This window comes from Pituophis catenifer, unplaced genomic scaffold, assembly GCF_029215685.1.
Source record: "Pituophis catenifer annectens isolate HBS135680 unplaced genomic scaffold, rPitCat1.0.hap2 SCAF_1, whole genome shotgun sequence".
NCBI classification, from domain to species: domain Eukaryota; kingdom Metazoa; phylum Chordata; class Lepidosauria; order Squamata; family Colubridae; genus Pituophis; species Pituophis catenifer.
Window position 1 is genome coordinate 295,617,164 of NW_027256881.1, and position 24,770 is coordinate 295,641,933.

The following is a 24,770-nucleotide window of genomic DNA, read 5'->3' on the forward strand; positions in this document are numbered from 1 at the left end:
CTGATTCTGAGAGCTATGGACCACTCCAGAGAAGCCCTGAATGTGTTTTGTAACTGTTGTTTAGTCCCCATGTCCATCCTGATGTCTAGAGGTTTTGGTCTACAGCTTCTTATTTTCCCTTGGGGGTGAAAGGAGATACAGTCCAATAAATTTTCATTTGCTAAAATGGAGGATGCTGATATAAAAATATAATAATCCTTATATCAGCAACAGTACCTGTGTTTGTTGTTTAATATTTCTGTAAATTAAGTTTGCCCAATGTTCTTGTTGGTATGTGAATTTGAGAAATAGTAGATTAAATTGAAGACTTGTTTATTCATTTTATGAGCTTTGAACCTGGGACTTTCCATACACAATTTAATCTCTTTGACAACTTCAGTACACAAATTATTCTAAGTTTAGCTTATACACAAAACCTCAAGTGGTAGTCCATCCTTAGGCATTGCCAAGAACAGTAGATCCATCAATATAGTGCTGTCAATTAAAGTTAAATTAATCTGGAAAAGTTTTTGGGATTTCCAGAAATGTAATAGCTGCTTTAATGCCCCCCAGTACTAAATCTACTTTCTGTCTGTGTTCTTTCATACATATGACTACAGAGTTGTAGTGTTGTGCTGAGTCAGGATTTACAGACCAGGAGTTTCTTGTTTATTAAGAAAAATAGCATCGTGGATTTGCCATTTTCTCTTTTTCCTCACATTCTGCCTGCATCCTCTCTCTCCCATGGAGCCTGGCCTTATACTTTGCCAGGAGGTGCTCAGCTCTTCTGCTTTCCATGTTTAGGTAAGCATTGCTTTACCAGTCCATTACTAGGCCAAATAGTGCAGCCATATTACAATTGCAAATGAAACCAAACCTTTCCTTCTTTATTCGTGCAAGCAACATATGAACTGACAGAGACAGAAAGAGGATTATAATGAAGGGAACATTTTTAAAAGGCTTATTTTAATGTAATCCAGTCCTGAATTTTGGCAAATACACACAAATATATAGTTTTCCTTAAGCAAATGCATCTGCTTGTTTTCTACCTTCATTTCTGCCCAGATTGGCATTGACAAGAGTCACATATATGTGTCTCTTCGCCTATGACAGTTTATCAAGGCTCGAAACTCTTTACTGTTGTTTATTCCAAAGGTAACTAGACTTTGTTTTTCCTTGAAGACGTTTCACTTCTCATCCAGGAAGCTTCTTCAGTTCTTACTGAATTGGTGGAGGCTCCAACTGAAGAAATTTCTTGGATGAGAGGCAAAATGTCTTCATGGAAAAACAAAGTCTAGTTGCCTTTTGAAAAAGCACCTTTGGGACAACCATGACCTGGATGGCTGAGAATCTCCATAGACCTTCACTGTTGTTCAGTTTGAGTCCAAACAACCCTGTCCACTCCAGTCTGCAATGCATACATGATTGCAAGGTGAGAATACTTTGTCCAGTTTAGATGTTGCTTTTTTTCTATGCAAGGATGGGCTGAAAGCTTTTGCATATAGATTATGACCCACTGCCAAAAAGCACAGGAGCAACTCTAACAAGAATTACTTCAAGACTCCAATTCCTGACATTTTATTTATGAACGGTGTACACAGAAAGGAAAGCGTATAGCAAACATCAACACTTTTTTAAGAATAGTGTTTTTTACTGAAACATGAATCGGGGGCATATGGAAGACAGCTTATTTGTGCTGATGTAACCACTGTTATCATACTATGAAATATTTCTGGCTCTGATCATCCTAATCCCTAAGATTACAATTAATCCTAACAGTTCATATGTATACATTCCAATTCATGAGTGGAATTAACCTCTATACAGATCTCCTCTTCACCTTTTGATGTACGTCAAATTCTTGTTTTTAGTTTAGAACTTCTGTAGCAGCTGCTTCCTTGTTCCTGAAACTTGACATATTCTGATAATTGCTCATCCATCTACCATCAATCTATAATGTTTAGAAGTTTCTTTTCTGTAATGACTCTATCTTCTTTTGCTTGATGTTGATACTTGCTTCCGAGCAATGGCGCAGTGGTTAGAATGCAGTACTGCAGGCTAACTCACTGCTCACTGCCAGGAGTTCAATTCTGAATGGCTCAAGGTTGACTCAGCTTTCCATCCTTCTGAGGTCGGTAAAATGAGGAGCCAGATTGTTGGGGGCAATACACTGACTCTATAAACTGCTTAGAGAGGGCTGTAAAGCACTATGAAGCGGTATATGAGTCTAAGTGCTTTTGCTGTTGCTTCCACAAGTAGTCTACTACAAGGCTCAGTCCTAGGTCATGTTCAGTTCAATGTGTTTGTAATATCACACAGAAATATAGCTAGGTAAGATTTGTCTTTTCGGTGATGACACAAAAGTGTGTAATAGAGTTCATGTTCCTGAGGGTATTCATAATATGGAAAATAATTTGGCATTGCTGGAAAATTGGTAAAAAAATGTGGAAACTGGTGTTCAATGTTTTTAAATGTAAGATCATGTGCTTAAGAAAAAAGAATCCTCCAAGAGGGGGTACAGTACAACATACTGTGGGGTATAGTATTAGATAGAATAACAGAAGAAAAAGATTTAGATGACTGCAAAATGAGAAAAAAACTGTATGGCCAGACAACTGTGAAGGCAAACAAAATTTTGGGATGCATCACTAGAGGGATCACCAGCGGAAAAAGGGGGTCATAATCCTGCCGTATAAGGGCTTTAGTTGGACTACTGTGTTCAGTTTCGAGAACCTCACTTAATAAAAAGATATTGATAATATTGAATGAGTCCAGAGATGGACAACAAAAATAGGGCAAGATCTGAGGGACAAAACCTATCAGGAGAGATTGGAGGAACTTAATATGTATGACCTGGAGGGCAGAAGGGAAAGGGTGTGTGTGACATGATTGAAACCTTTAAATATATTAATGGTGTGAATAAGGTTCTAGAAGGTAGTATTTTCAATATTAAGTAAAAATTAAGAACACGGGGGCATAACATGAAACTGACAGGAGGGAGGATCAAAAGTATTGTTAGAAATTATTTCACAGAAAGTGTGGTGGAAGCTTGGAACCAACTTCAAGCGGTCAATCATCAGTAACTGATTTTAAACATGGTTGGGATAAACAAATGTCAATTATCAGACAAAAATAAAAAATAAAAATAAAACGAATAAAATATAAAATCAATAAGTAAAAATAATAAATTAATAAGAAAAAACCAAACAAATCAACTCAAAGGTCAGGCATGATGGACCACTAAGTCTTTTTCTGCCCTCAGTTATCTACACTATGTTTCTATGTAGGACAAGTCTACTTTTATTATAATACCGTAGTTATAGTAATAGAATCTTTCAAGTCTTTGTGGGTTTAAAAGAAAATTAATTCCACCTTTATTATTTTTTATAAATAATTCAAGGTGATGAACCTACCTAATGCTCCTTTCTCCTATTTTCCCTCCAGGAACAACCCTGTGAGATGAATTGGGCTGAGAGAGAGTGACTGACCCAAAGTTTTTCCCTGCCTCACTTTATACTCACATGAATTAGGCGATGATTGTATCCTCAAGTTATGTTTCGGGCTTGGGCTGAAGTCCCTTGTATCTGATTGTAGCCTTGGTAGAAGCTCTTCTTCCTGTCCTTCATTGTCTATGCTCTCTACATTGTGGCATCTCTGGAGAGCTGCTGGAGGCTTAATGTCCATTAAAACTCATCCTCTGTTGATCCTTTTCCCTTAGAAATAAAGTTTGGATCTTTGCAGCTAGTGATATAGAGAGGCTGATTTTGGAATTACCAGATGTAATCCAGGATTGTGATTCAAAGATGAGATTCTCAAAAGTGTGCCTTGCTGAATTAACACAGAGAGATATAAATATAAGCTTTTTCAAAGTAAAATGTTCCATTAAAAGACACACATTAAAGATGTTTAATCAAAGTGTTCAAGTGATTTCTTTAAAGAGTAGCAAAACTGCAACAAGGAAAGTCTAATTCAAAATATAACATAGGGTAAAGGGTTGATTAAATGAGACATAAAAATAAATGTTATCAATACAATATACAGACCACAACAAAAAACATTTATAAATGAAATTTAACTGGCATGAGTACAACTTGGCTAGGATTAAAATTGTGCTTGAAGTAGCATGTTCTTGATTACCCAGTCTGGAAGTAGGAATAATTATAGATAGGAATAATTTGTGAAAGAGTTGCTGTAGGTAAGTTGGGGTGTCAGAAGTTTAGAAATTATAGAAAGTATAAAACAGGAAAGAAAGAAAGAAAAGAAAGAAAGAAAGAGAGAGAGAGAAAGAAAGAAAGAAAGAAAGAAAGAAAGAAAGAAAGAAAGAAAGAAAGAAAGAAAGAAAGATAGATAGATCTGTAGAAAGTATGGATCAAGGAAAAGATCTTAAAATGGAGTTGGGGAAATTGGAGAACTGATTGCCAGTTCTTAAACAATACAGTACCTATAGAAGAAGAACCAAAGTCACAATAGTAGAAAGGAGAGAAAAGAAGAAAGAGAAGGAAGACAGATTTAAATGAGGATCCACCTAGTTTAGCAGTGCATACCTCAATTTTGCACAAAGCCTAAACTGAAAATAGTTTTACAATAAAGTTGCAAAGCTCTTTACTGCTCCCAAGATGCTGGTCTTGCACTTGTCCCATTGAAGAAAAAAATAGTTTTCTGGTGGAAAAAGAGTAGGAGCTTTTGTTCCTGTGTATCCAGAGCCTTTATTATTGCTGGAATGAGTGAGGCTTCCATGAGACAGCGTTTTGCATTTGTTTATCTGATCAGCATCCAATTTCTGTTGCTCATTCTTTTTCTGAGGGAAAAAATGATGGAAAAGCTTCCAGGGTTTTGGATCATCTATTCTTCTTGGTTAGAAATGTAGAGTGTCTAAATGTATTTGGTAAACAAATGGCTGATGCTTCTAGGATCCCTAGAGATCTCCCAACAAAGAAAACAATGTTCAAGAACATTTGATTCACACTAGCCCAATAAAATAAAGACCCTCCTACTTTTGGGATGAGAGGATGATGTCAACATGTGTAAAAGGGAAAAGAAAAAAATGATTAGTATGCAAAACATGTGTGCCCATTCTCTTTCTTGGCTCCTAAACTGCGAAACCTTCCTTCATTTGGATAAACACCACTCTGGAGGATCTGTTAAATCCAATAAGAAAGGGATATCTGCTTTTGAGATATACTTGCCAACAACTAATTACTTAGCTAAACATGCAGATTTAATTAAGGTTTATTCCTTCTTTAGCCAAAAAGAACATTTTAACATTACTTTGGGAATCAGATTAGCAGCATGAAACAATACAGTGAAATGTCCTGTCCTCCAGAACACAAAAAAAGTCTGTGGCTAGGTCCAAATTGGGGAAAAAACCCACAGTTGAAATCCATGCCTCATCTTTTCAGTAAGTACAATATTCCCATACACATTCAGAGTACAGTCTTTTTAAAAAATAATGTTCCACAACACTACTTTTCAGCTGTGTCCAGTGGTGGGCTGCTGCCAGTTTGGATCGGTTCGAGCGAACCGATAGTTCCGACGAGCGGCTGGACCCGCCCACCTGCCCTGGCACTATCATGTCCTATGTAATCACTTGTTTTTCGATGCCACACGCATGCACGGAAGACACATACTCACATTTTCAGTTCCAGGAGAACCGGTTGATCCAGTATGAGATGCCCACCTCTAGTTATGTCCTATCTCCACTGTAGCAATATCACTCTATTTATTGTGAGATAAGCTTGCTGGACCCCTATTTTAGGAGAATGCCGAAGAACATTGAATACTCACTGTGTTGTCATCTTAGATTTCTGAAAATGTAATGCCCAACATCAGATATCCAACTGTAGAAAATCTAAGATGGTGGCTGCTTTAAAAGCAGATTTAATCCACTGCCTTCATCCAGATGTTCTGCTGCTGCCTAAGTCAGGGGTGGATTCTACTTACCTTTACTACCGGTTTGCATTGCGGACATGCGAATGCTCTTCTGCTCATGCGCAGAAGCTTCTGCGCATGCGCAGATCACCTATGATGACGTCCGGGTCAGTGGGTGGAGCCTCCCGCTGGTTTTACTACCAGTTCTTGCGAACCAGTCTGAACCGGGGGCAACCCACCACTGGCCTAAGTACATTTGAAGGCTGGGCAGCGAAGAGTGGCTGTGGTCGATCTGATGCTGATAATTCTGGATAATAACCCCAAGGGAACAGGAAGACCCTAACTTTTGGCCAGCATAGCAAGTTCTGATGGTAGGACTTATTCCAACTCTTATGTCTAGAAGAGGACTCTCTTAGATAACCTCTGTTCAACTATCTGATTTAATTCTTTAAGACTCTCTGTGCAGTTCACATGTTTTGGGATGTATTTTTTCTTGCTTCTTCCTGCCATCGTTTCTCACTCGGTTGTTTCACATGGTATTTTATGCTATAAGACCCTTGTGGTAAGAATTGTGGAACAAATATACCTGCTGCATTCGCAATGGCATCAGTACTATGAATGCATCCGGTGACTGGTTGCTGAACTGTTAGTGCCATCTTGGTCCCCACACATATATGTATACATTAAATTTATGGCCAGAAAGGCTGTCATTCCCAGTTTTCAGCAGAAACATGGATGTTCCTTCAGTTTCTCTAACACAATGCTTATGTGAATGGGTGGGGACCCTAACTCATGTTAATTCTGTTTACAGGTTTGAGCCCTCTCTCTACTTTGATTAAATTGGCATAATTGAGGGGTAACTCCCACGGCCCACTGTAACTGTTGAGTCAGCTGCAACAAAATTGTAAAAATGCATTTTGCTAAACAGACAAACCATGAAAAAGGAGAAGACTGTTCTCTCTTCTGAAGTTCCACTTTCTTTGGACTGCTACAAAGCATTAATTCTGAGCAGCTGAAACAATTCAACATGTCTCCCCTGTGGATTTTGCTTCTTAGATATTGGGCAAAAAGGGACTATAGATTCCATTCATCTACTAACAGATCTTCAATAATTCAGTTTCCTTTTATAAACAATGGCTTCAATTATGGTAGAATATTTACAGAACTTAAAAAAATGTTTCTGAAAGCCCAGCACTTAAGGAAAGACTTCTAAGTACCTTCAAAACCCATAAACACCACAGGGTTCTCTCAACTCCTGATTTTGAATTTTGGTATTCATTTCCTTCAACTGAAATTCTCTAGATGAATTATTGGCCCAATATACATAGGGTTCTGGAATTTAATCCCCTTCACTTCATTCGCAAGTTGAATGTACTTCTTGTATAAACTGTCACATTAACAAATGGGATTCAACTCCTCTATTAACCCATGTAGCCCAAATCATAAGCATAGCTCATGTTTTCCTGACTAGTGGTGGTGTTCTAATGGAAGTGGGTTTATTTGGGAGTGAGTCCCATTGAATCCAATGGCATTTGCTTTAAGTGAATATGTAAATGTCCATGGCACTTGCCCATTCTCCAAAGTGCCATTTGAATGAAATGTTGAATTCTAATACCATATGTAAACCAGTGTGTAGATCATTTTTATCATTTGTCTCTCCCAGCTTATACCTTGCATTAGCAACATTTTAGAGGTCATACTTGTGAGGGGGATGTCTGTAAAATATGTCTGAAATGGAAGAAAGTTGTGACTCCAGATCCAGCCCTCCTGTCTGGCAGAATGACCCAACTGTCTCAGGTGGCTGATGCTGTGGATTGCAAAAGAGGCCTCCAGCCATTCTTTCACAACCCTTCAGCCATTCCCTTTCTGCCTATGATCTACCTTCCAGCTCTGAATTAGTGTGTGTGTGTATGTGTGTGTTATCCCATTCAAGAGCTGAAGCTAGGTACAAACAGTTGCTTCTGCATTTTGAATGAGGTGGGAGGGGGCAACATTTTTTGCTTTGCCTCAGGCACAAGATGTCAGCCCTGGTGATTATAGAGGGATTTAGTATTATTTAGATGGAGCAAAGTGCATGTAAGTTTTTAAAAAGCACCCACATATCCTGCATAGCAAACTACTTCTGTCATTCAGGCATCTTTTTTAAAAAAGCCCAATGGAACAAGGCTTTGTTGTCTTAAGAGAAAATTTCAGGAGCAGCCCATGGACTGAAAGTCTGCTTGAGGCAGCAGCTGCAAGGCAGAACTGTAGTTCTGGTACCAGCTCAGTGACTGAATGGGCCTGTTTTATTCAAACCCCATGAGGTGAGAATTCAAAAAAGTGTAGGACTATTATTGATGCTTGTTAGGCTTGCTGGATAGAATAACAAGTGGTGGGAGCTGGAGTTTTAGCAATCTCCACTAGCTTTGTATAAGAAGCAGCCTTAGGTATATTTTTGTAGAATTCACAAGGAATGGTAATTAATTTAAATAAAGCAGGTCCATTGTTCAGACCATTACAAAATGGCCTGCATCCTCACTTGAATGCATGCTACACAATAATTCCTCTCCCCCGCCTCCACCATTTTGTTGTTCCTGTTGTGTGTCCTTGTTCTGGATATTTTATTTTTTCCCCATCATATACATCTTAATATTTATGGGGATTAAATTTCATGCTATTGGAAATTTTTTCCAGCAGTGCTCAGTTCTGAAGGCAGAAAAGCAATTGGAAAGTTCTCCAGCTCAAATTCCAAAGAAATGAGCACGGCAGTGTTCTTGCTCAGCTCTCATTAATTGAAATGTGGCTTGTCAAATGGAGCTCTGTAGGAGCAAGGCAGAGGGCAATTTTATGGCCATTCTTTGAGAGAATCTGAAAGCTCAGGCCTATATTGTTTTCACAAGCAATGCTAATGATGCCTTTGAGTATGGTATGCCCTGTTAAAAGAATCTGGAAAAGAAACATTTTAAAATCTGAGATGCATTGTTGTTGAGTTTTTTTCTTTGGCCTTTCCCACTACTGTTTACTGGAATGCAACCAGTTTCCCATAGCAAAAATCTGTTGAATTGGCAAAGGAGAAGCTTTGTAACATACAAAGGGTCTTAACCTGGCACAATAAGGTAAGGGAATAATAGCCACCATTATCCAGTTGTTGCTGCCAGAATAATTGTGCTAGTTTTGAGGAGACATTCTGCAATTCACGTGGGAAGTTCTGATGCAGGTATGCCAGAATTACTTGGATAGAGGGCTACATAATACGTTGATTGTATAGGAAGTTTAAGAAAGAAAAAAATGTATGATGAAAAGTTAATTTATCAGAAAGTATTTATTCCGGTTTGTGAAGGAGGATAAAAAGAAGACATCCTCTCATATCAAGAGCTGAGGTGGCGCAGTGGTTAGAGTGCAGTACTGCAGGCTACTTCAGTTGACTGCTAGCTGCAGTTCAGCAGTTCAAATCTCACCAGGCTCAAGGTTGACTCAGCCTTCCATCCTTCTGAGGTGGTAAAATGAGGACCCAGATTGTTGGGGGCAATATGCTGACTCTGTGAACCGCTTAGAGAGGGCTGTAAAAGCACTATGAAGCAGTATATAGAGAGGGCTGTAAAAGCACTTTGAAGCGATATATAAGTCAAAGTGCTATTGCTATTGCTATCAGGGAGTTAGGAATCGATAGCCATAGGTTCCTCATCTGTAGCTCATAGAAAAATGTTTTAAAAACACATGTAAAATGGCCTCATTGGACCCCTGAAGACTTGAAGAACTCAGGTGATTTTGAGAGGTTTTTAAGGAACAATATAGATTCCTTAAGATCTGCTATGTATAAGCTATTAAGCTTGCCTTTTAACAGAGTCCCGTCGTCCCACCCCCCAAAAAAAATCTGGTATGAAAATTTTGACCCAGTTACATTTGGGGTTAGGGTCACTAGAGAGGCTCTTTGGTGTAGTGGTTAAGGCACTGGGTTAGAAACTGGAAGAGTATGAGTTTTGCCACTTTAGCATGAATCTTGCTGGGTGACCTTGGCCCAGTCACTCCCTCTCAGTCCTGGGAAGAAGGCAATGGCAAAGTTCTTCTGAAATCTTGCCAAGAAAAATGCAGAGACTTGTCTAGAGAGTTGCCAGGAGCCAAAGATTGACTTGAAAGTACAGTAAGGTAAGTTTTTACCTTACTGTATCTTGTCTCTTCACTGTTACCTTGGAGAGCTGAAAATGTCATATCTGAAATAAGTCTTACATTAATTTATTTATTGGTTCGATTTATATGCCGCCCTTCTCCGAAGACTCAGGGCGGCTTACATGAAGGCTAATGAAGACTTTTTAGATGCTTCATTCTTTTTTTCCCTTTTTTTTCCAAACAACAATGGTCATCTCTCTCTCTCTCGCTCTCTCTTTTTTTTCTAGGCACCAAGCTGCCTTCCAACTGTCGGAAGCTTTGTCTCTGCACCAACAATGGCACCTTATCCCGCAGCAGCCCAGGTGTCCCCTTATATGGCGTACAGTGCTGCTCCTTCTGGTTACGTAGGTAGTCACGGCTGGCAGCATGCTGGGGGCACCCCTCTTTCACCCCACAACTGTGATATTCCAGCTTCACTGGCTTTCAAGGGCATGCAAGCAGCCAGAGAAGGTAGTCACTCCATCACCGCCTCTGCACTCTGATATTGGAAATACGGCAGAACATCCGGTCCGGTCCGGTCCGATCCAGCTCAGTGTTCTTTCTTTTGTCCCCATCATTCTTCTTCACAGACTGACTCAATGAGCTGGAACTATTTTTCCATGATTTTGTGCTTAAAAAAATTGCGGTTTGGTAAGTGTAAATAACATAAGGAAGGGATAAATGTGTTGTCTCCCTTTGCACTGCATGAAGATTTGACAGCCCTCAGAGGGCTTGTGTGACTGTTTCATTGGTAAAACCACACATATTTATTTTAAAGCTACAGGACTTTTTCAAATGTGCAATTGTTTCATATTTGTGAGAAACCATTCAAAGAAACCCAATAGATCAACAAATGCAATCAAATAGAAATTGACTTTTGGACCAAAAAATAGTTCTTGTGGAAAAAAACATGGACAGATGAATAGTCGTCGTGGCTAACAGCTTGTGTTTTATAGCAACAAATTATAGAACCAAATGAATATATGGCTCTGTTATTTATCCTGTATTTTGTTGTGATCACAAAGACAATGATGTTTTTGTTTTCTCTTTGTAAATATGGACTTGGTTATCATCTGCATTTCCACTAGTCAACTGACTTCTGCTTTTCTTTTTGTTGTTAAGTGGTGACATGGTAGACATGCTTTTCCCACTTTAGCATCCTTCAATAGTGTTAGGATTGCAATTCCAGAATGTTCAGTGGGAATTCCACAAATTGCATTCTCAATTCACCCAGAGTTTGCCAAAATGGGAAAGGATTTCCAAGCAATTTGCTGTTTCTCTTCTTGGTGATGTCATTTGCCTTAATGGTTCAAGTTTTGATAATTCTACGTTTGCAGCATAGTATGAAAGCTCCTTAAAGCACTTCGATTTAATTAAAAGCATTTGGTTTTTTTCCAGCAAAGAACCTAAAATGAGTACAAGTAGTCCTCATATAGTGACCACAATTGGGACTGGCAACAGGGTCCTTAGGTGAAGTGGTTGCTAAATGAAACTGCAACTGTGCTTATGATCAGCTTTCCTTTGCTTTACAGATCTTATAAGGTTATAAATGTGAGGATTGGTTGCAAAGTTACCTTTTTTTAATCACTGTAGTAACAGTGAACAGTTCTAAACAAGGCAGTTGCTAAATGAGGACTACCTATAACTCTATATTCCTAGTGGGTCAGAAAGTTTCTCTCAGTCTTTCACAAAGGAAAGGATGTTTGTGGAAGGCACTAGTGTTCAATGAAAACTGCTGCTAAAAATAATAATAAATGTAATAAATAAAAATAAGCAACACAAATTATGCCACAATCTCCCATTCTATTCTCTTTGGTAGACTCTCCCAGCATTTGGCACAGCCTTTCATGAGATACAATAAATTATAGGAGGAGGTAGAATCAGCCAAGTTAATGTTCCCTTTTTTTCTTCCACAGAAGCATCCTATGATCAACATTTACTTAATAGTATATCAATCCATTTATTTCAGTAGCAAATGATTGATTTTTCTGGATATACTGTATAGAGAAAATACTTTCCATATGGTATTTAATAACCTACATTCATAATACCGTAGCATCACTGACATGAAAGAGACATGGATGGGAAAAAAACTAAACAAAATGGAAAGTTATCCCGTCTCTTTAATGTGAAATTGTGGGCGGAGATTTTTAATAAGCCAATAAGCCAATCCATAATAAGAATTTTACCTCCAATTCCTTTTATTGGATGCTTGGGCAGAAAGTGGGTGAATTATGATGCAAGTAACCACTGTGAAAGCAAACTGTACTGTAATTTCTTTGCTTAGCTGAGTTCAGTAATTCCAGCCCCAGCCTCCCAAGTTATGTTGCCATTTTGAAAAAGTAAAAGAAGAAAAAAAAATGTCTACAATTCCTGTTTTATTGAATGTAAAACAAAACTAGGCTTTTGGTAAAGTTTACATTATTGTACATAAGCATGTTTCATTCATAGGCATATTGGTGGTGGTACTACAGATATTATTTATAATGTTAACAATATTCATCTTTTTCATTGCTGTATCCTTTATCAAGCATCATTTCATGGTCACTTGGATTCCAATTGCTCTCTTATATTTTTTTCCCCAGTATAATCTTTTCAAGATGGTCTGTTCTCCTTGGACAATAATAAAGTTGTGAATATAGTTTTGGAAAGCCTGTTCAAGCTTGCCATTGTGTGTTGAAGATAACCATGAGAAGGAAAGATTGGAAAATTGACATATCTCCTAGCATGATTAAATATTAATATATTATGTACTTTTGTAAGTCTAGTGCAATAATGTAAAAACACGTCGCTCAATACAGATTTTGAAAGACTGCTTAATAAAATTATCTACATTTCTTCCTGGCCATATTACACATAAGCATACTGCTGGGAGAATAAGATAAGATTTTGTCTCTTTTCTGAGAATATCATGTTTTTATTTCAAAAAGTCAACAGAGATCGATCTCTAAGGCAATTCAAAGGAAATAATGTGTGATGTCATATTGAGGCTTCCTGGAAAATGTTCAAAAATATTTTCATTTTGCAACCATTTAATCATAGATTGAAAAGAGAATGTTCATAAACTCTAATTGGTATCAGTAGAGTGTTTTTCAGGCTCCTATTTTGTTTTTAAGTACTGCTAGAACCAGTTGACCAGAAAGTAACTGCTGCTTATTTGTAAGGCCCGAAGGAAATGCATTCGCTTGTAATACATGGTGCCCTTTTGTGGAATCCCTAATCAAATAAAAGCACTGAGGCTCACCAATCCATTCAGCTACAGACTTCATTCAGAAGAATACTTGTTTTCATTAGTACTCTGGAGTTGAATGTCAATGGAGATTCTTAGTCATCCAGGTCTTAGTTGTCCCAAAGGTGCTTTTTCAAGGGGCAACTGAACTTTCTGGTTTTTCTTTGAAGATGTTTCGCTTCTCATCCAAGAAGCTTGTTTAGCTTCTTCGAGCTGAAGAAGCTTCTTGGGTGAGAAGCAAAACGTCTTAAAAAAAACCCCAGAAAATCCAGTTGCCTTTTGAAAAAGCACCTTTGGGACTACTCTGGAGTTGGGCTCCAACTCTTTGCAACCCATTTGAAAGTGAGTTTTCTTGAACTGAAATAATTCCTGCTTCCGGGTAAAAATAACCAACAAAACTCCTCTTAGGGCAATTCTTGCCCATGCATCAAATGTCAGTGCTGCAAATCTGAATTTCCCACAAGTGGGGCAAAGCTGCTGTATCATGAAGGCCTCTCAAATGATCCCTCAAGAATTCGTTTCTTCTCTTTAAATGTAAACAATTCATGCTGTAGCTATTATGTCATAATGGTCCATTTTCTTCATCTTAACAAGACTAGACATGCACAAGTAACCCATGGTGTTGAGTGAATACTGCTTTATAGTATCAATCATCTTGAGCCCGAAGTTCTCTCTGTTGACTATAGGACAAGGCAGATGTTCAGCTGGAAACCTTCAGATATTAGGGTTAAGTACTAACCACAGAACTGAAGTTTTAAAATCTACTCCAACACTGTTTTCTTTGGTTAGCAAAAACTTTTTCGAGGCCTCATGTAGCCAGTGGTCATGTCTATTACTTGCTGCAGACTCCAGAGTTGGAACTTGCAGAATTCTACCGTCTATGCAAGTGTTAGACCACTGAACTCTCTTTCTTTTGTTTGATTGAAAACATTAAATCTAGTTTCACACTCAAGCGTAAAGAGAAGTGATTGATGTGGCAGAAGCATGCACCTGCACATTTTGCATGGTTACAGTAAGTGATATAACAGTGCAATCTCACTTGTGCCTACACACAGAAGTAAGCCTCACTGAATTCAATGGCATTTTAGTAGGCCGAAGTATAATAAGTATAGGATAGAATTGCAACCTAGGATTTGGGGCTTAGGCGCAAATCACTTAGTTTTGAAACTCACTTGGGACTTGATGCTGGTTTGAAAAATAATCAGAAAAGTGGACTACATATAAATTGTAATTTCAAAAGAGGTAAAAGGTGAGCATTGCTACATGTATGACATAGTCTCCTTTTAAAGCTTTCTGAAATACTTAAGGCTCAAATTTGGCACAAGATGATGATGTAGAAAAATGTGGGCATATATTTAAACCTTGTTGAATAAGCAGGGAACATGTTTTTTCAGCTGGAGCTACACATCTGTTTACTAGGACCACTTGTAGTTTCAAGGAACTTATTTTCTCCAACTTCAGCAAGACTGAGATCAAGTTGACATGAAAATGTGTGTAGTGTATGTGTCCCTGAATCTTAATACTACCCTGTTTCCCCCAAAATAAGACATCCCCTGATAATAAGCCCAATCGGGCTTTTGAGCGCATGGCAATAAGGCCAAGTGCTTATTTCAGGGTTCAAAAAAATATAAGACAGGGTCTTATTTTCGGGGAAACATGGTACTTCTCACATATCACCTTCCCAGTGTCTAACCATAGCAAACTTAGTATTATTGCATTCATTTTTAGGTGTCCGAATCCCCCCATCATTTTTTCTCATTTTCATTCCTACCCATCCATTCATGTCACCTAACATAGTTTCTCTCCTTGGTAGCATTTATCCAGAGTTTGCAGATTTTTCCACAAATTCATATCTTGTTCTTCTATTAGCAACATTTATTGGAGTGTAACATGGAATGTTATCAGTCAATGGATTCTGATTTCATACTTATCTAAAGCAAACTAGATGAACCAATTTATACTTTCTGAAACATGCTTCAGCCCTTTCTCACATGTCACCCTTCAGTCATGCTAGCCACAATAGAAATAGAACTCATCTCCATGTTCTTCCTATTTGAGAATGGAAATGGGGACAGCTACGGGGACTTTCTTGGCTGCACCCTAATTTCTTAATACTTAATTCCCCAAATTTTGTGTCTCCTGCCTGCAATAAAGAATATGATGGAATACTACATCAATAGTTGGTTGAAAAGAACCACTGCTGATAGTTCTCCTTGCCACCAACTGATTTTAGAACAGTTATTTTTTCCGTTCACAAAATACATGACTGATTGGGATGCTGACCTGGAAGTCCTGTTGAAAGGGACTTCTGGGGAAGAAATGGTGAACTGAAGATGACTCCGTTGAAACTGGATTCAATGACCTTGACAGAATAAAGAGCTGGCAAGTAGACTGGCTCTTTGTAATGCCTTTTAGGACAAGGAGTGGACTTGAAATTGCCCACAAGTGTTCCATACAGTTGCTCCTTGCAAGGAGATTGCAAGACGGCAGTCTCTTGTCAATTTGGATGAGGGAAAATCATCTTTGCTCAAACTACAGTTTTCATTTTTACAGACTCTTTAGGAATCTTTGAATTGACAGCTTTTATAACTCCAGGTAAGTTTCCTTCAATCATTAGCAAAAGAAACTTTAAATACAAGTTTAAGAACTTAAATATTTGAGAATAAACAGCAAAAGGGTAGTTAGAAGTTTGATTTTGGAAAGATACAGATGGACTAAGGGTCCAGATAGATTTGAAATAAGAATTTGGAATTAATTATAAGAATCCTTCTTGTGGGAAAATGTTTTTGTTTTGACTTCTCTTTAAAAACATGACAGGATGAAGATTGGACTGAATTCAGACAGAATCAAAAAGAGCTAAAGATTACAATTAAAGGAGAAGAACACTTAAATTGGCTTATTGATACAGAATGGAAAAATAACACTGGATATAATGAAGTTAATTTTAATAGTATTTGCTTTTACAGTTAAAGATGTAATGGGACAGGAATAAGATTTACTGGACAAAAATGAAACTGATCTGAAAGTGGATTAAAAATGATAAGCTACAAGAATAATGTGGAAAAAAGATGTCATGTTATAAAAAAAGCTAGCTGATGTCTTAGTAATTAAAGGGATATACAAATAACAAACCAAGAGAGTGACCTGGATAATTTTTCTATATTGGATATACAAAAGAGAATGGTTAAAGCTTTGAAGAATTTTGTGGGAAAGAACAAAGAAATGAAAAGAAATCAAGTTCTGGGACATTAAAACAATATTTGAAATGATTAAAGTTCAAGATTGTTAAAAGCAAAAGGAATGAATATAAAGTTGTTTTAGTTGATCAAGGATACAATAGATATGTTATTCTCTCTAGTAATCCTTAATGTACATTTGCTTACCAGTACTGAAGAATAAAGTTTTAAGGATTTGTTTACAGGTAGTCCTCAACTTACGATCACAATTGAGCCCAAAATTTATGTTGTTAAGTGAGAAATTTGTTGAGTTTTACCCTATTTTACGACTTTTCTTGCCACATTTGTTAAGTGAATCACTGCAGTTGTTATATTAGTAACATGGTTGTTAAGTGAATCTGATTTCCCATTGACTTTACTTGTCAGAAGATCACAAAAGGGGAAATCACATGACTCCAGGACACTGCAACTGTCATAAATGTGAGTCAGCATCTGAATGTAAATCACGTGGCCATGGGGTGCTGCAATAGTCATAAGTGTGAAAAATGGTCAAAAGTCACTTTTTTAAGTGCTGTTGTTTCTTTGAACGGTCACTAAATGAACTGTTGTAAATCGAGGACTACCTATATAGATAAAACATCTAATATGGGAAGACAAGATAATTTATTGTATTTTAAAAATGACGATACTGCAAGTTACTAAACATTTTATACTTGTTGAGATGAAGGTATTTCTTTTCTTTTTCTTTATTATATCCTTATTCTTTATTTTTATTTTCTGCAATATTTTTATTTTATTATTTTTTTTAGTTTGCAATTTTTAATTTTTTAATTATAATTTCTAGTAAAATTATTATATTAAAAAGTCATCTTACTGAAAGAAGTTAGATTTATATCTGAACAGTATGATTAATACTAATCATTTTTTCTAGCATATTCTGCAAAGGTTGTAGGCCCAAGCAGAAAAGCAAGTCTTTCTAGTCATTAAAAGTAACATTTGTTTGGGGTTGAGGTTACTATCAAATGATTTTATTCTACTGAAAGATGAGGTTGAAAATATACTTAAAGACATGTTGGAAACAAAGTACAGCTAAAAGCAACATATGTAAATGTATTTTATTTTTGAATTTTGAACATGCTAAATTAACAATAAGAACAACAACAACAAAATAGAGAAATATCAGATTTCCTCTGAAGACTTTTAATTCCTGCATTGGAAACACTTACTATATAACAAAACATTTTGTTGACATCAACTACTTACGAACATTTTTAAAAAGCTAGTATAATATAATCTAGGCAAATTTTTTACATGATTATGTCAACACAAATATCTTTTAAAATGCTAAAATATCTCCAGCTGTCTTGACATAATATGCCTCAAGCATTATTATAAAAATACTATTTTTTTAAAAAAAAGAATTCAATTATCTCATTTTTCTTTGAAATTTTGAGAAACAGTTTTTTTAGATCTATATTTCATAGCCATCTTTCAGCATTATAGTCTTCTGAATACAGTTTTCATTATAAACCAGTAATATGAAGTATCAAATGATAGAGGAATCTTACATGGAAAACAAAATACAGTTTCAAATATTTGATGACAGCAAATATTAAAAACCTTAAAACCAGAAGCCACAGAAAAGTAGAATAGTTTTCATAGCCTGACTGTTCTCTGTACAGAGGAAACTTGAAGGGTAGGAGCTACCACTAACAAGTACCTGTCTCTAATGCTTGTTAACTTTAAAGGCCATAATGGTGGGGCTGTAAGCAGGTCTTTCAAAAATAATTTTAAAATACCAAATGATAATGTTGTTTAGAGTTTTAAAGCCCCAAAGTATTTCAACTTGAGTAAAACATGAACTGACAAGGATGATGCAGAATGAATGGAATACAATACATAATTTGACTGTCCCACTTCAAAAAGGATGAGAATCATCCTTCAATTTTTTGGAATAATTTTCTTTCTTTCTTTCTTTAAAATAAAATTTATTAAACACATATTAAAACATTGGAATAATTTTCAATAGCAGCTCCGAGTAGTATGTAATACAATCATCTGTCAGGAGGGCATGCTTAATATTACAAGCAGTAATAGAGTTACAGGTACTTGAGTGAAGTATAAGTCCATCCAACTATTTGGATGCTATTTAGTGGTCATCTGAATTTTTGAAGCCCTGATCCGATAGCCCAGATATCATGAGTTGTTCACTTCATCAAACATGATAGCAACTCCAATTAAATTTAGCGATACTCAATTCTGAGTTTAACTCTCCTGATTACCATATTCAGAAATCTCAATATAAGACTGGACTCTAAAATTAAGATCTCAATTTATAACAACTTTATAATGTTTACTTATTTATACCCTGCCTTTGTTATTTTTATAAATAACTCAGGGCAGCTAATAGTCCTTTCTCCTCCTATTTTCCTCCATAACAATAACCCTGTGATATGAATTGGTTGAAAGAGAGAGTGACTGGCCTAAAGTCACCCAGCCAGCTTTTATGCCTAAAGCGAGACTAGAATTTGCAGTCTCCTGGTTTTTAGGCAGGCATCTTAAATAATAGATTTGTTCAGTCAATGAGTCAACGAGAGAGAGAGTTCAAATTAACACTTTTAATTTGCTTGACAGACATACATTATATTCTTTTAAAATACTTAATGGGATAGGTATTTGCATCTGGGTGTGAAATATATCAACTTTTTCCCCTGAAGAATATTTACTACTACTTGCCTTCAATAACCAAGGGCATTCATTTTCCACCATTGTACAATTATCCCTTTCTTTTCTAAGCCTATAAATGCTGATGCACATATTTTTTTTATTTGATAGGAATTGTTTTACATTATTTTCAGTCTGAAATTAGTACTTTTGGTCACCAGTTTTCTTGAAGCCACCCGTAAACATATTCATAAACCAGCAGCATCACTGCACCACCTAGAAAGAAAGAATGTTTTGAAGTACAAAATTTAACAAGTAACACATCATGGAAGGAATTCTGACTTTTCTATATCAGCAGTTGACATTATTTGGAAATAAAGAAATGTTTGGTTCTTGCAGAAGCAGGCAGCTTGATGGGAATTTGTTTAACGAATGCAGAACATTAGATTATGTAATGTTTTAAAAACTAAAATACAAAAGGCAAATTTTCTATGCTTACTTGAATCATGCATATTTTTGATGGAAAATCAAATAGGTTTTCATGGTTTTTCTTTCAGTTCCATACATATCACATTTTAGTGCAGAAATTTGTACACACAATATGTATTATACACACAATGTGTATGTATTATGAGGGAGAAGCCATCCAAATGCAGCAAAGCTTTCTTAAAACCACAGCATAAATGTCTTCAATGAGTCTAAAGCCAAGTTCATCCAGCTGTCATTTTACAACAGACTGGGTGAATTTCCCTCGTGGAAAAAATTAGGTATGTCTATTAGTTACTTCCTGGATAGAATAAACTTTTTATGAAGGGAATCTCTATTGTAAAAATATTAGGAGAAACTATTTTGTATACTTCACCTCTAATAGGTATTTCAAATGAAACACTCTGACAGATCTTTTTGAGATTACGCCTTTGTATATGATATTCATTAGCTAGTGAGTAAGCCAACACAAAGAAAAAAACATTCTGTGTTTATTTAGAAGGTGGTAATAGTTTCCTTGCGGTCTTCGTCAACGCTGATCAAAGACGAAGTGAACTGGAAGTTTATTATCCTTGGAAGATAATTCCAGTTCCCATTATATAATCTGATCTAATCTAATCTAATGACCATTGTGGTCAACCAACCATAGGAATATTCATATGAGAGAAATATATGAAATTAATTTTGCTGGTTCTGGTTTAAACTTCATGTGCTAATAATGCATAATCTGGAGAGCAAGGTGGTCCTTATTTAATGACCAGTCATACAGCAGCTGTTTGAACTTATGATGGCACTGAATGAGTAGTGGTTATAACAGTTCCTTGTAGTTATGGTTGTTACAGAATCCCTCAGTCACATGATTGTGAGTTGCAACCTTCCTTGCTGGCTTCTGACAAGCAAAGTCAACAGGGAAACTAGTAGGAAGTTGCTAGTAACAGTCACATGAGGGCCTTGTTTAATGGTCCTCACTTACTGGCAATGGGGACTTCTGGAACTGCTGTTGTTAAGTGGTGCTGTCATGTGTTTTTTGTTTTTTTTTAACTTATGACCATATCACCCAATGATGCAGCTTCTGGTCCTAATTAAGGACTGTCTGTATACAAAATGAGTAAATAAATAACATTTGAACCAATTTTTAAAATTCAGGCTCAGATAAATATATCTATGTTAATATTTTTACTAAGACAATCTTCTCCAACTTTGTGCCTTTCAAATGTGTGGATTTGAATCTTTATCAATGGCCATGTTGGCTAGAGAGTCCTGAGAATCCACCTATTTGGAGGGAGGTCTATATTCTGGAAGCATGTATTCAGGCACCCAATCTCGGGTATATGTTCCAAAGGGTTGGAGTCAGGAGTGAAATGTAAAATTTGTTACTACCGGTTCTGTGGGCGTGGCTTGGTGGTGGTGGGGTAATATGACGGTAGGCGTGGTCAACTTTTTTTAAAAAAAACTTTTCAAAGCATTTTTTTTTTCTGCTTTGAAAAGCCTCTGACGATCAGGCAACTCAACTGGGATCATCAGAGACTTTTCAAAGCATTTTTAAACCACCTCTTCGGCCAAGAGGTTGCAGAAAAAAATGCTTTGAAAAGCCTCTGACGACCCCAGCTGAGCCGCGTGATCATCAGAGCCTTTTTTTTTAACTTTTAAAAGCATTTTTTTCGTCGGAAGAGGTTGTAGAAAAAATGCTTTTAAAAGTAAAAAAAAAAAAGCCTCTGATGATCGTGCAGCTCAGCTGGGCATCGTTGGGGGCGCAGGGATTTTTGCTACCGTTTCTCTGAACCACCCGTCGCCATCACTACCGGATCAGGTGATCCGGTCCGAGCCGGGAGCATTTCACCCCTGGTTGGGGTAGAAATATCCCAGTATTCAATTTCCCACTGTTCCTTAAGTGTGCTCATTTCCACCCATTAACTTTTGTATATATAATTAAAGGCCTATACAACAGCTGGAATAAAATAATAGGCTAATGACACCACCTGCCAAAAGATATCTGCTTGATTTTACAGGTTTGCTATAATGGAAAGAAGATAAATTAAAACTAAAATCTGCTTCAACATCTGGCAAATAGGGAAGAGATAGCTGGTTTGGGTATATCCTTTTATCAGATATTTTTCCTACATTCTTGCTTTTATTTACTGTATTGTTGACTGAGCAGTGAGCAAGTCTAAGGGAGAGAAAGAAACCAAAAACAGTAATAACATAGTATATAATTGAATAGAATAGAATTTTTTATTGGCCAAGTGTGATTGGACACATAAGGAATTTGTCTTGGTGCATAATAAGAGACCTAGTGCCAATCTGACTACATATTTGGAGTTTGAAGTTACTGAATAAAAATAAACTACAGTGGTACCAAAAATGATGAATACCAAACACATTTCCCCCATAAGGAATAATGTAGTGAGTCAACAAGGCAGCTGACACCAACAAGTTCTAGCTTGTGCATTGAGTACCAAACAAATGATGAGTACCAGGACAAAATTTTCATGTCAAAATGTGTTGAGTACCAAATTTGATGAGTTTCAAAGCAGTTGAGTACCAAGGTACTACTGTATATACATAGAATTAGATAGCATTAATAGTGAATGAGAAAAGAATTACCTGGTCCTAGCCTCATGATCTTGGGAACCAAGCCTTTGTACAAAGCTAGAAATCTGAAGAAAAACAATGAAAAATGCTAGTTACATTGATCAGGTTTTCTTAACAGCCCATCATTCTGCTTGCAACAAAACCTGGACTTAGCTGGCTTATGTGCTTCTTTGAAAAGCAACAGATACTAAATAACTAACAGAATATTTTAGGGAATAGTAGAGAAGTGTTGTCTTCATGCAAGGTTGAAAGCATTTTTTTCTATCCTTTCTGAAACATGTACAATTCTAATGGCTCTCCTTTAACTATGTTGTGATTGAGTTCTCACTTTAAACTATTTGCATACATGAAGTTTGGAATACTGGTGCTATATCGATGCCATGAATACACTAAGATCATGTTCCAGTTCAATTGTATACCAGTTCATTAAACAAGCAGATGTTGCAGTCTCATTCCTTTATAGGCTAGGGTAGAATACTTACTAAAAAATTTGCAGAAAATTAGAAAAGTGGGAGGAAGAGTGGCATTCTCTGAAGTAGTTCTTAGGATGACTTTGATTCTTCTGAAGTCTGATGCAGTACCCTTTTTGATATATGAAACAGCTTTTTCTGTTCATTCTGTATAATGTGAATCCAGAAATAATCAGGAGCTCTTTAACCTACATTTTTCATTATGACCTCTAGATCTGCTCAAAGCCATTCTTATATCTTGGCTTCCACTAACCCTCTTTGCAGAGAGAGTTTGCAGAAATCTCTGTATGCTTTTCTCCGCTTTGAAAGATGGTGACAAGCTGTCTTTCCTCAATCTCAGTTTGGGGAAGCAGAATGTTTTTAGTATTTACAATTGAAACAAATAAATATAGGCTACCTTGATGTTGGGGGGAGGGGGTGAAAGCCCTCCCTTGTCCCAATGCACCAATTAATACTAAGGTGTATAAACTGAATGGTCTGCTGTAGAACACTAGTCTTTTCAGAACAATATAATCAGAAATTTGTTAAATGAAAATTCAGAAAACTCAGGCTAAAGTAGAATTCTCTTTTAATTTCATATGTACATTTTGAATTGTGAAGCTTTGAAAATGTTTGGTATACAAATACTATGCAGAGAGTTTTTAGGGACTAATTAAATCTGCAATGTTGCATATTGCAAATCTGCAATATGATTTTATGAACAAGCTAGATTCTGGATATTTACTACTGAAATGAATACTTTACCCTTCTTCTTTATAAACGGTTGCCATCGTTTTAAAACAGGTCCTGTACTTGATTTCTCCAGGCACAGGCTGTGGTCCTTGAATCCTACTCTTTGCAACATCAAAAGGGATGTTAATAATTGAGGCTATTGTTCCTGAGGCTAACCCAATTCCAAACTTTCTCAGAAACTCCAATGTTGGATCCTGGGTAAACAAACAAGCAAACCAACAAAATAGCTGAGAAAAGAGGGGGAAAAGAAAGACGATGGGTTGGGGAAAGAGAATGACTGACATAAAATGAACCAAGTTAAAATAGGAACAGAAGCACCTCAATTCGTTAAAGACTATGAAATAATATGCATTTAATCAGAAAGCTTGCATGATACGACACACTCCTGCTATTCTAGTGGAACGCATTAGGATTTCCAGTGCCAGGGCTCCTTTTCTTGACAATCTGATTGGCTATGTTTTTACACATGGTCTAAATTGCTGAAGTACACATTTCCTCACACAGGATTTATAAACACAGCTCATAAAAGAAAGACCAGTACGGCATATGGGGATGATTTGTATAATTGGGCTTCACAATGTACTTAGTATTACTGTATCAAAACGGGAGAAATCTAAGCACACTATTAGCTAATTGGCCAGAATATTTTACAAATGACAGCAACTTCCACCATGAAGCCTACTAAAATGCTCATTTGTGCATTGGACCCCCAAATGTTAAATTAAATAAAGGCTAATCTCAGTCTGCTGCCTTCCTCCTCCAGGTTTTTTTTTTTTTTTAAAAAATTTAGCTTTGCGTGTAGCTGATGCACTATACCAAGGGGGCCTGGCTTCCTGCTATTAACAATCCAGCAACGGTAGAATTGCAGAGCAGATTTCTATGCCTTTCTGTATCAGGACCAGTAGTAACTCACAAAGCTAATTGGCTGAAGAATGTACAAAACATTTTGTCCAAAGCCTACAACTTTGCCCTGCTTTGAAAAATTCAGAAATTAGCTGTACAATAAAGCCAGTCTTGAAACAACAGCTTTTTGCATGTGCTGACACAATCCAGCAGTTCATGCTTTCTCAGATGGCCTTCCTACCTAGGACATTAGTTTACTGAGAATAAAATTTCCTTAATAAAGTTTTAACATCATGTGTGTGAATACTGGAAACTTCAAGTGAATTCTGTGATGTTAAATTTCCTGTGGAGCCTATTATACAACTTTGAAAAATTCTTTTTCCGTTTTGTGCCATGCAACTATCGAAAAGGCCCTACATGTCTTTCAAATGTATGGGGCAGAGGTGGGTTTCAGCACATTCTGACCAGTTCTGGAGAACCAGTAGTAGAAAGTTTGAGTAGTTCGAAGAACCGGTAATAAAAATTCTGACTGGCCTCGCCCCCATCTATTCTCTGCCTCCCAAGTCCCAGCTGATCGAAAGGAAATGGGGATTTTGCAGTATCCTT

General features: G+C 36.8%; 2 protein-coding genes across 2 annotated transcripts in view; one reads left to right on the forward strand and one right to left on the reverse strand.

Annotated features, from left to right (window-relative positions):
* Window positions 1-10,475, forward strand: part of PAX9 (paired box 9) — a 45,401-nt gene extending 34,926 nt beyond the window's left edge. Inside the window, exon 4 of the mRNA XM_070935893.1 lies at window positions 10,221-10,475. Within this exon, the coding sequence (XP_070791994.1) occupies window positions 10,221-10,475 (255 nt within the window). The remainder of the gene's footprint in view (window positions 1-10,220) is intronic.
* An 8,575-nt stretch (window positions 10,476-19,050) lies between these two features.
* SLC25A21 (solute carrier family 25 member 21) overlaps window positions 19,051-24,770 on the reverse strand; it is a 129,127-nt gene continuing 123,407 nt past the window's right edge. The window contains exons 7-9 of the mRNA XM_070940569.1: window positions 23,334-23,515; window positions 22,132-22,184; window positions 19,051-19,317 (exon numbers count right to left, since the gene is read on the reverse strand). Of these exons, the coding sequence (XP_070796670.1) occupies window positions 19,256-19,317; window positions 22,132-22,184; window positions 23,334-23,515 (297 nt within the window). The 3' untranslated portion in view covers window positions 19,051-19,255. The remainder of the gene's footprint in view (window positions 19,318-22,131; window positions 22,185-23,333; window positions 23,516-24,770) is intronic.